General features: G+C 40.8%; 1 protein-coding gene across 1 annotated transcript; it reads right to left on the bottom strand.

Annotated features, from left to right (window-relative positions):
* Positions 1-8,786: 8,786 nt before the first annotated feature.
* LOC129779987 (uncharacterized) lies at positions 8,787-9,799 on the bottom strand. The gene is made up of 2 exons (XM_055787809.1): positions 9,377-9,799; positions 8,787-9,219 (listed from the first exon to the last, which is right to left on the bottom strand). The coding sequence occupies exons 1-2, from the start codon at positions 9,797-9,799 to the stop codon at positions 8,794-8,796; spliced, it is 849 nt and encodes a 282-aa protein (XP_055643784.1). The 3' UTR covers positions 8,787-8,793.
* Positions 9,800-10,791: the final 992 nt, after the last annotated feature.

The raw sequence follows: 10,791 nt of genomic DNA, 5'->3' as shown, positions 1-10,791 counted from the left end.
TATTTACTAGTTATTTAATTTTTGGTCGAAAATGCCACAAATATATTTGATTGAAAACATACTTTATTTCTTATTCATAAATTTGTAATTTGATACCTTTTATCGATTGCCGAAAAGCGTTTGTATACAAAAAAAAAGGATGTTCGCTTTCAAATAAATAAACTAATCATCCCAGCGCGGAGATCCGTTTGAATGCGTGTAAAGGCTAAGGATTGCGCTCCGCTATTCCTTAAGTTGCTGCGGGGTAAGTTACAGCGATGTGACCGGGAACCTCAACACAACAGAAACGAACCGCAGCCGCGGCAAACAATATTGATGATAGACTACCTGGTTCGAACATCATTGCAACCAACTGAAAATTAATAATCTCCGGAGATATGATAGACAGATTTGCGGTAAGTTCACTGCCTCTTTTCCGTCGTTGTAATGTGTTGTTCTCCATCTTTCTCCTTTGTTGCTTTTCAATCGCGCAGTCTGTCGGCTCCGAGGAACTCTGGAGATGTTTGTGTTGTGTATTTTGGATTTGAATAATATGGAACCGTTCCGTTTCGTTAGATATCATAACACGGGTTCGAGCGTGGTATTCGAGAGGTGGCAGCGCCAGAAGCAGTAGTGGCAAGCTATACAAAGTTCCACCTCCTACGGCGTCGGTAGACGACTTTGCAGAGAAATAGCGCGCGAGGCGAGGGGCTATATTTACAAGACACGTTGAGGGCGGGCAATTTTCTTATTTTATCTTTTATTCAGCTTATTATAGGCCGCTCACTGTGTGTCGAACAATTGCAAGCAGCAGAAGCACCACTCTCTTTACACGTTCGGATGTTTCGGCGTCTTTTTATCATGCGCGGCCACTGCCGAAGGGGTTGAACCCTTTGAATTTGATAGGTGAGTAAATTAAATTATAACTTCATTGATCGATGGACTTGATGGGAGCTGGGGTTAAATGTATACTGTCGGTATGGTCAATATGTTGTTTGATTGGCTCTTATAACAATGAATCAGAATATCTAGTAATAATTTTCCAGAAACAGTTCTTACATTTATGTTATTTCGATCATCTTCCTTGAGAATCTCTGCAATGGGTTGCAATCAGCATGGTAATTGGCATTGTTGGCGAACATATTCCCTCTCCCAAGCCGCTGCAGTGAAGGGCGGCATCTGCTTTGGTACATTCGACACTTCATCCTTTGATACGCTCTAATTTGGGGTTAATAAAGCATATCTGGTGCCTTTTTTGTGTGCTTCTGGTGGTGCTATTATTTGTATTATTAGAATAATTTTAACCCATTTCCCTCATTCACTTGCACGGAATGGGCCGATAATTCTCAATTTTTATTCTCTCCATTTCGGGGTTGTTTTATTCGAGCCGCATTCGGCGGATTGTGGGATGATACCGAGCAATAAATAAAAAAGATCCCACAAGGAAACGCCGAATGCCGACACAGCGGCTTTGAAGTGTGACACTGTTCGCTACCGATGGGGTTGCGACGGTGGAAGGAGGTTTACAATTATCCCAATGGGATTCAATTGATTCGGATGATGTTTCAAGGTGAAGCCACGGCACAGTGGATGTGGATTTGGCAGAGAACCAGCAAAACAGCGCTCTATTATTAACGGCACATCACAATATTTGAGAATTGTTTTCAAATATTTTCGGTTCCGCTGCTTTGAACGCTTTTTTTTTGTTATCTCCGAGCATAAGACAGCTGACGATGGTTGGGAATATGAATATGTGTCGTGCTATGGAATTGTATATTAGTCAATCAATTGACATAGGCATCTGCATTCACTTTCAAACAAGTTTTTTTTGAAGGTATTGACGCAATTCGTTTGGTTGTGCGTTTGTTTGAATTGATATATGATTAATATTCGTTCTTGTAATAATAAAGTTGATCGTGCACTTAACAATACGTAAGTAACTTCTGTGATTCTGAAGCCAGTAAACTTTCATCGGTTCCAATCGTATTGAGTATTTCTAGTTGTGATATTTCTGTAAACGATTATTCTGAAGGGTCGTGTATTTTTTGTAGTATTCCACATTAGATTGATATTTCGATGTCGCAAGGGTTGTATGGTTAGTTATCTTAATAAATGCATAATCTTAAACTTAAAAATATATGTCTAGTTTTTATGTGTGATTGGAATTTATGTGTAACGGAGTCACTTGAAAAATGGCAAAATAGTAGCACTACTGTCTGCTTTTAATTATTTTTTTCACTGCTTTTACTAAATGTCAATGGTGTTTGATTTTTTGTCCATAGAATTTGTATGACGGATGTGCGCTAGCCAGAGATGCCAACCTTCCTGATTTTTCAGGATTTCCCAGACTTTTTGGCTCGTATCCTGACATCCTGACAAACACTCGATTTTGCCTGATTTTTTTTAAATGATCCTGATTTTTTCTGATTTTTTAGTTTTTATTTTATTTTATCACAATGAAAAGGATCCGTATGATGTATACCGGGATTTCTGTCAAAAAATTACTGGTTGGAAATGCTGTCAAAATAGTCTACATAAAAAGCTCTCTGGTTCTCCCTCGTATAGTGATTGCTCTTTCTTTCGTTTATTATTTATTATTATGTAATAATATTTATTTGAATGCTTAAGAAACGTAGTGCGTTTAATCCATCTCAAAATCCATTATGTTTTTCGCTTCACAATGACAGAAAATGAAACCGTCTACGCAATTGAATGAATGAAATTTGAGGATATTTTTGCGAGATCTTTTTTCTCTCTCTTATGTCAAGGAAATGCCTAAAAAAGGACAAGTGAAAGTTTGCTGAGGTATAAAACAAAGTAATAAAGGTAATAAAACAAAGATTATTAATAGACTAGGCACGGAAATAATGGAAAGAATATTAGCCACTAAGAATTATGTAGAACTGAATAAAGAAGATAAAGGTTCCCTTATGTTTTCGCAGCAAACTCGGCCGCCGTTGATGATGAATAAATCGAGACGTTAATCTAGAGTAATCCTCAGTATACGCCAAATGAATAAGCAAATTCAATACAGATATCTAAATCCACCGTTGATGAGCATCTGCTGAAGCTTGTTTACATATTTCGAGACCATATGTGGGTTCCACAAAATTTGAATGAAATGCCTTCAATGGATTGTACTTATAAATGTAACGAAAATGCCGTTTTGAAACAAATCGTCTACGTGATAGACGTCGCCTTTTCATCAAGCCAACGCCAAACTGCATGTCTCGATAAATTACACAATAAATTATTTTGGAGTCACGGTAGGAAATGCTATATCATCAGCTCTCAAACCAACCGGTTATTACACCCTCAGATTATCACAGGTTGAGGTTTCTACAAAATTTATTCAAGGGTAAGAACTGCGATTCTTTGGACAGCATAAAAACTACGTTGAACAGATTTCGACGAGAAAGTGAACATGATCAGTTAAGATATAATTTTAAAGCTGTATTGAATATGGCGAAAGAGGTGACCGGAATAAATCGCCACAGTAAACAACTGCAACAGAAACAACCGCTTAGAAAAAGTGTAGTAGGCTAGAAATATTTGGCGCGGGAAAAACATCATGTGCCTCACATTTCTATTATAAATTTATTCTCTTGTTCTCGTTTTTCGAAATTTATTCTGAGGACAATGTAATGGGGACGAAGTCCCCATTTGGCGAGGATAAGGAATCGAGGCGGCCCATGCCGCCAAGATGACGCAATCCGAGTCCACCGCCGACCCGCCGTCGGAAGCGGCGGTGTCTCGCACGCAAACCTGGGATCCACTGATTGCCCGGTTAGTTTGAAACATAGGATACGATCCTTTAGCAATGTCCGACCGAGCTCTAGCGAGCGTCGGACGGTATACGTCTGCCCGGGGCGTTACGTTTGCCTGGGGCGATACGTTTGCCCGGTTAATTCTTGTTTTGAAATACAATACCGCGCCACAATATTTATAGCCTACTACACATTTTATAAGCGGTGGTTTCTGTTGCAGTCGTTTTCTGTGGCGATTTATTCCGGGAACCGGCGAAAGATTGTGGAACATAACTGTGCACATAAATGTATGTCCGTCTAAAAAATGATGTCTTTGTTCTCCTAAAAATCGGCACAAACTTTCCAGACATTCCAAAATGACTTATCCTGATTTATCCTTTTTTTTCATTTACCCTGATTTTTGAAAATAACAGTTGGCAACCCTGGCGCTTGCGGCATAGCTGCTAACACTCCACCCACTTTACCGATTTACCTTCTTTCGCGCTGGACTCTAAGTACAGTAAGCTTAACCACAGGACGTATGTACACCCTTCTTCTTCTTCTTCAATGGCACTAACGTTCCTAGAGGAACTTCGCCGTCTCAACGTAGTATTACTTGCGTCATTTTTATTAGTACTTAGTTGAGATTTCTATGCCAAATAACACGCCTTGAATGCATTCTGAGTGGCAAGCTCTAGAATACGCGTGATCACAGTGCAAGTCGGAGGAAATTTCTTTGACGAAAAATTCCCCTGACCAAAACGGGAATCGAACCCGAACACCCGGCATGTTATAGCGAATTCGTTTTTAAAACTGAGTCAGTGCCAAACTGAATCTGTAATAAAAAAACGTTTTCAGTTTCACGAATGCGGTGGTTTGTTGGTGTGCGTTATATAGTTTGATTTGTTTATATTTGCTACGACAAATGTACAGTGTCGACATCTGGTGACGATATTCGTGCTTGGGAGGTAAATTATTCACTATCAGATCAGAAGGACCAAGTGCAGTGTAAAAATATAAAAGTTTGAATGAAAATGTTTACTTCATATTGTTTGATTCCCTAACACATGTAGTTCTAACACTCACTATAACCATTTGTCAATGCATTTCCTGTTTGATCCACAAATAATTACTATTATAATATAAAATTATCATTAGATCATGATTTTGAAAGCAGGTTTATTCCACCTGAATATCCTTCATTATTTCCGCCTCCCAATGAAAGAACACGTAGCTTAATGCTGTCTACTCGAATATACTCTTCAAAATCAGAATCCGAATTGGATTACGATTCCAAAAATACAAAAGCAAAAGAAGCAGCATTTTCATAGTCTTTATTTTCAGATTTTCCAAAACAATACCCGGAACTTGACAGTTCAGTATAGTTGTATTGGTGAACCCGAGTGCCAACCCGTGAAACATCTCAGTGCGAAACTAACAGCTTTCGGGGCGAACTAGTGCGACACTGAGTGCGAAACTGAGTGAATAAAAAAACGTTTTGACAGCAGTTAGTGCGGCACTAGGGTTGAAACTGAACAAAAACGAATTCGCTATTAGTTATGACGCTAACCACTCGGCCAAGGGAGCACACCCTGCTAGATGCTTAAATCATCGTAGATCTTACTTCGCCATCTTTACCAGAATGCGTTTTGATCACCCTTCTTTTTAGACAACAGTTGGGGTTGGTTGGGGAAAAAGAAATGTCGTATTTCTGATCGAAATTTGACGCTTTATTTAACATACTTAAAATTATCCAATTTAAGTCAAATATGCGCTGTTTTGTTCGCAAACTTGTTGCCATTTAGAAGGTAACTTCACTATCCCCCCTTATAAAACCCCCCTCCTTATTTGCAAAAAACTCAGACAGCCAGTTTTCGCAAGCCTTCTTTGAGGCCAACTTAGTATCACCAAGAGCGTTTTGCATGGACCGGAAGAGATGATAACAACTTGGAGCCAGGTCCGGACTATGCGGTGGGTGCAATAGGACATCCCATCCGAGCTCCCGTAGCTTCTGGCGGGTCATCAAAGATGTGTGAGGCCAAGCGTTGTCCTGGTGGAAAACAACACCATTCCTATTGATCATTTCTGGCCGCTTCTGGTCAATCGCCTGCTTCAAACGGTCAAGCTGCTCACTAGAGAACCGAGTTGAGGGTCTGGCCATAGTTGAGCAGCTCATAGTGGATGATTCCCTTCCAATCCCACCAAACACACAGCAAACCCTTCCTGGCCGTCAATCCGGGCTTGGTGATGGTTTGGGCCGGCTCACCGCGCTTCGGCCACGACTTTTTTCGCTTTAGGTTGTCGTACGTGATCCACTTTTCGTCACCAGTCACCATCTTCTTCAAAAATGGGTCGAGTTCGTTTCGTTTCAGCAGCGGTCTAAAAGATTTTTTTTGCGTCAACTCGTGTGGCTCCCATACATCCAGCTTTTTTGGAATTCAATCTTCTGCAAATGGTTCCAAACGGTTTTATGGTCTATACCTAGTTCCTGGCCCATCGAGCGAGTGCTCACATGCCGGTCTACTTGGATGATTTCAACGATTTTATCGGTTTTCACGACGATTGGCCTACCAGTACGGGGTGTATCTTCGACAGCCACTACACCAGAACGAAATCGATCAAACCAACGCTGTGCTGTGCGAATCGTTACAGTATCGGGTCCATAAACTACAAGAATTTTTTCGGCCGCCTTCGTTGCAGTTTTACCCCGCAGGTAGTAAAAACGTAAAATATGGCTAATTTCTTGCTTGGTGAACAACATCTTTGACGCGCTCTAACTTGAGACTGAAAAGGACAATCACAACACTGTCAAAACGACACTTGTAGCACAGATTGTCGTCTTTGAATAGCCGTATAGTATGACCCGATGCGATAAGTACAACACAAGATATGTTTAAGTGTTGCCATATATTTACACTATATGACTTTTTTTTCCCACCCAATATTATGGTAAACAATAATTTTATTACGCGGAATTTACGTCACGCGGATATTGAACTGGCCGGCACGAGCCGCATAGAAACTCGAGATTGTTTTTTTTTATATTCGCGGTACTGAAATTCGCGATAGTAACCTCCAAGCATAAACTGACCAGACTTCCCGCGTTACGCGGGACAGTCCCGCATTTCAACAAAATGTCCCGCGTAAGATTCCGTCCCGCGAAACGTCCCGCATTTGGCAAAAGAAACGAAAATGTCCCGCGATATCAATATATTTCAATATCACAATTTGATCATGTTGATTTTCTTAAATGGATGAATTAAAAAAAAACTTTTATTTGGCAGACTGTTCAAGAGCGCTTCTAAGACTAACCCCACCAATGGTTGCTTTTGGAATTGATTTTCAAGCGGTTTTGACAGGGAGCCATTTTACCAATGTACCAGTTCTCACACTCGTTGTTGCCATCCAAGGTGGCCATAATATGTTTTGATTCTCCCACCGGCAGTTGCTACATTCGTTGCTATCGATTGAACGACGACTGTGACAGTTAGGTGTTTTGCTCTTCATCGCGTCGATTCGTATAAATTAAAAGTGAAATGCTGGACGAAGTTGTGTTACAATCTTTTCTAGATTCAAGTGATGAAGAAATGGAGGTCGTGCAACAGTGGATGACGAATGCACAGAATGCAGTCGATGTAGGATCTGAAAGACGAGGTGGATCGCAAGTCGGAAAACGTCCAAATATTGATCGGCAAGCACATGATGGTGCCCAGAGACTATTCGCTGATTACTTTTCAGAAGCTCCTGTGTACACAGATAAGCATTTTCGTCGCCGGTTTCGCATGAACAGGAGTTTATTTGTAACTGTAGCTACGGCAGTTGAAGAAAAGAATGAGTATTTCGTCCAAAAACCTGATGCGACAGGCAAGTGGGGATTAACAAATCTCCAAAAATGCACAGCAGCTATTCGTCAACTGGCTTATGGTTCACCATCTGATGCTATTGACGAATATGTCCGGATGGGAGAATCTACTGCCCGCAAATGCTTAACAGAATTCTGCCGAACCGTGAATGAAATTTTTGGAGAAAAGTATTTGCGTTCCCCAACAGCTTTTGACATTGCTCGACTGTTGCGAATCGGAGAGGAACGAGGCTTTCCTGGAATGTTGGGTTCGGTGGACTGTTGCCATTGGGAGTGGAAGAACTGTCCAACTGCTTGGGCAGGGCAGTATAAAGGGAAAGAAAAAAAGCCAACTATAATTCTTGAAATAGTTGCCTCTTATGATCTCTGGATATGGCACGCTTTTTTCGGAATGCCGGGGTCAAATAACGACATAAATGTCATGGAAAGATCTCCGATTTTCGGCAGCCTTTACAGCAATAGACTTCCTCCTGTAGAGTTTGTAGTGAATGGGCGTTCATACCACACAGGATACGATCTTGCCGACGGCATTTATCCTGCTCTTGCCACACTTGTACAATCCATTGCATCGCCAGTAGGTCAGAAGAAAAAGGTATGATTTGACTATCTACGACATTCCTCATCACAATAACACAATATATTTACAATATATTTTAATCATTCATTTTTCCCGCATTTTCCAGCACTCCGCAGCAATGCAGGAATCAACACGGAAGGATGTGGAACGCGCATTCGGAGTCTTGATGTCTCAGTTTGGCATAATTTATAGGCTCTGGAATAAAGGAGATTTAGCTTCAATCATACGCACCTGTATCATCCTTCATAACATGGTTATTGAAGACGAACGAGATCATCTATTTGAGAGGCATGAAAATGAAAACTCCATTGTTCCAGAGAGATCTGAAGCAGTATATGCAGAATTTTTAACACGCTTTGAATACGTACACAATTTCAATATTCACTACCAGCTTCAAAATGATTTGATTGAGCATTTGTGGAGCAAGAAGGGAGAAGAGCAATAATTGAAATTAATAAAACGGACTTATTACTTATTTTTACTTTTATTTGTTTTTATTGTCACATGGCTGTCTGATATATTATTTTAATTCTGAAATTTATCATTTAAATTCAAACAAATAAATTATGACACATTCGAAAAAGATTTCTCAACACATTGAGAGTTAGCTAGCTACAAACATCAGAAAATTAATCAATATTTTCATTGACAACATCTTCATCGGATATATTTTCAAGTACGTCTTCCTGAGAACCAGCTTCTGAAAAGGAACCAGGTTCTTCGCTTCGCAGTTCTGACAAAATACGTTGCTGCTCTAAAGCGTAATACTCCCTCGCTACATCACTCAATCCGTTCAGATTCACAGATATTATCGAATGGTTAACCAATCTTTTTAATATCTTGGTTCTTTCAATGCTATCGGCCAGCTTTGCTTGAGCGGTTGCTGCTAAAAGCCTACCAGATTTGACCAAATCGAGTTCTGATTTCTTTTGCTTCTTGGCTGCATCCCTGCCTATTGAACGGAGCGCACTTGAGGATGATGTTTCTCCAGTAGTTACTTCATCACGGAATTCTTCAGTTTCGAGGTCATTCATACATTGTGATCTATTTGGAGCCTGCAAGAAAGGAATGAAATTAATGGATGATTTAATAAATTTCACCGAGCTATTTCTTGGAAGTTTCTAATAAAAAGATTTTTCCCTCGGGACAAGCGAAATACAGTCGAAGAAAAATATGTTGAAACTACCTTCTTGGGAAACAAAAACAAATTACCTTTCCACTGTGATATTGTTGCCACTTCGGGGCACTTTCCAAAATCCGGTAGCTATTGACCAGATTGAACGGAGTTTTTTCTGATGTTGCATATAGGGTCAGCGCTTTTTTGAAAGCATCTTCCGGAGAAGCGCCACTCTGCTGTCGGCCATTAATTTGAGCCAGACAACCAGCAAATTTGCTGACACATTTATTAATATGATGCCACCGGTTTTTTAAACTGTTGGAATTACGTTCCGGGATGGATATGACACCGTTATCCACGCAAATTTCCAAAAACTTGGTATGAATACGGTCATACAGATTGTCCGCTCTCTGGTTAATTCCAACGGCTGCATCCTGCGACACATCAAGCCAAGCCCGGCATAGAGCTTCGTCTTCATCTGGACACCAATTTTTTCCTCGCGATTTCATAGCACTCATTATCGGCGAAGTGTAAAAATACCACAAAACTCAACAAAACAACGATGTCCGTTCGCGTAACTGTTGTGACTGACGTCTTACGTCGTTTGTTTTTATTTTTGTTTTCATCGATAGCAACGATTGCTTGGGTTGCTATCGAGTCGCCATATTTATGAACTCGTTGCTGCTCTGCTGCTCGAACGCTATTTCCCCGACGCACTAAGCAACCGTTGGTGCGCTGTCAAGTTGCGGTATTCGTTGCTGTATGTGCTCGAATTGCGGTTTAGCGACCATTGGTGGGCTTAGTCTAATGCATCCAAAATTAATACGTTGAGCTGGTTAGCACCGACATTAGGCTTTTTGTTTAGAGAGTGTCAACTGGAAGCGATAGCAACAAAATTGGAAAATGATTTTTATAAAAGTACCCTATTGATCCGCTGGAACCAACGTGAGTCAGACGAAAAGTTCATCTTTGGTCCTCTAGCTCGGTCAGGGCTTAACGTTTTAAAGAAGCCGGAAGTAGTAGTGTATACTCGACAGGAAGAGGCAAAGTTGTTTGATGAAGTATCATAAATGAAGCACTGGGCGGTCTTACGGAAGTTGGCCGGAACCTGAACCATGGCCGATGAAAAGATTTATATCGGGGTGTTATTTTACCTTTTCGTGGTTTTGGGGTCGTCTGTCTCTCTATTTTGACCATTCGCCCAAAAGTTTCTATCGGGCGCAGCTGGGGCATGTTGAGAAGGTTGGTGGTCTTCGCGACAAGGTTTATCTCCAGCCGATCCATCCTCCAGTGATCTTTTGGCATAATGGGCTGATCCCAGGTTCGGCATAAACACCAAATCACCTTCCCAACTCCGGCAAGCACTTCGTACTATATATCTCCCCGTTCACCATATGACTCGAAAGAATAGCGGCTTGGACATTCCCTTCACGTCTGTCAGAGAAGGACCTTCTTCGAGAACTTGATGCGAATGATATATTCGACATCATCGCTTACCTGGCGAACGTAA

The sequence above is a fragment of the Toxorhynchites rutilus genome, chromosome 3, assembly GCF_029784135.1.
Source record: "Toxorhynchites rutilus septentrionalis strain SRP chromosome 3, ASM2978413v1, whole genome shotgun sequence".
Taxonomy (NCBI): domain Eukaryota; kingdom Metazoa; phylum Arthropoda; class Insecta; order Diptera; family Culicidae; genus Toxorhynchites; species Toxorhynchites rutilus.
Note: the sequence above shows the minus strand (reverse complement) of the source record. Positions and strands in the feature narration are given on the sequence as shown.

Coding starts and splice junctions, on each gene's coding strand:
- LOC129779987 (XM_055787809.1), bottom strand. CDS start 9,799: ATGAGTGCTATGAAATCGCGAGGAAAAAATTGGTGTCCAGATGAAGAC. Junction 9,220..9,376: donor AACAATATCACAGTGGAAAG/GTAATTTGTTTT, acceptor CCTTTCTTGCAG/GCTCCAAATAGATCACAATG.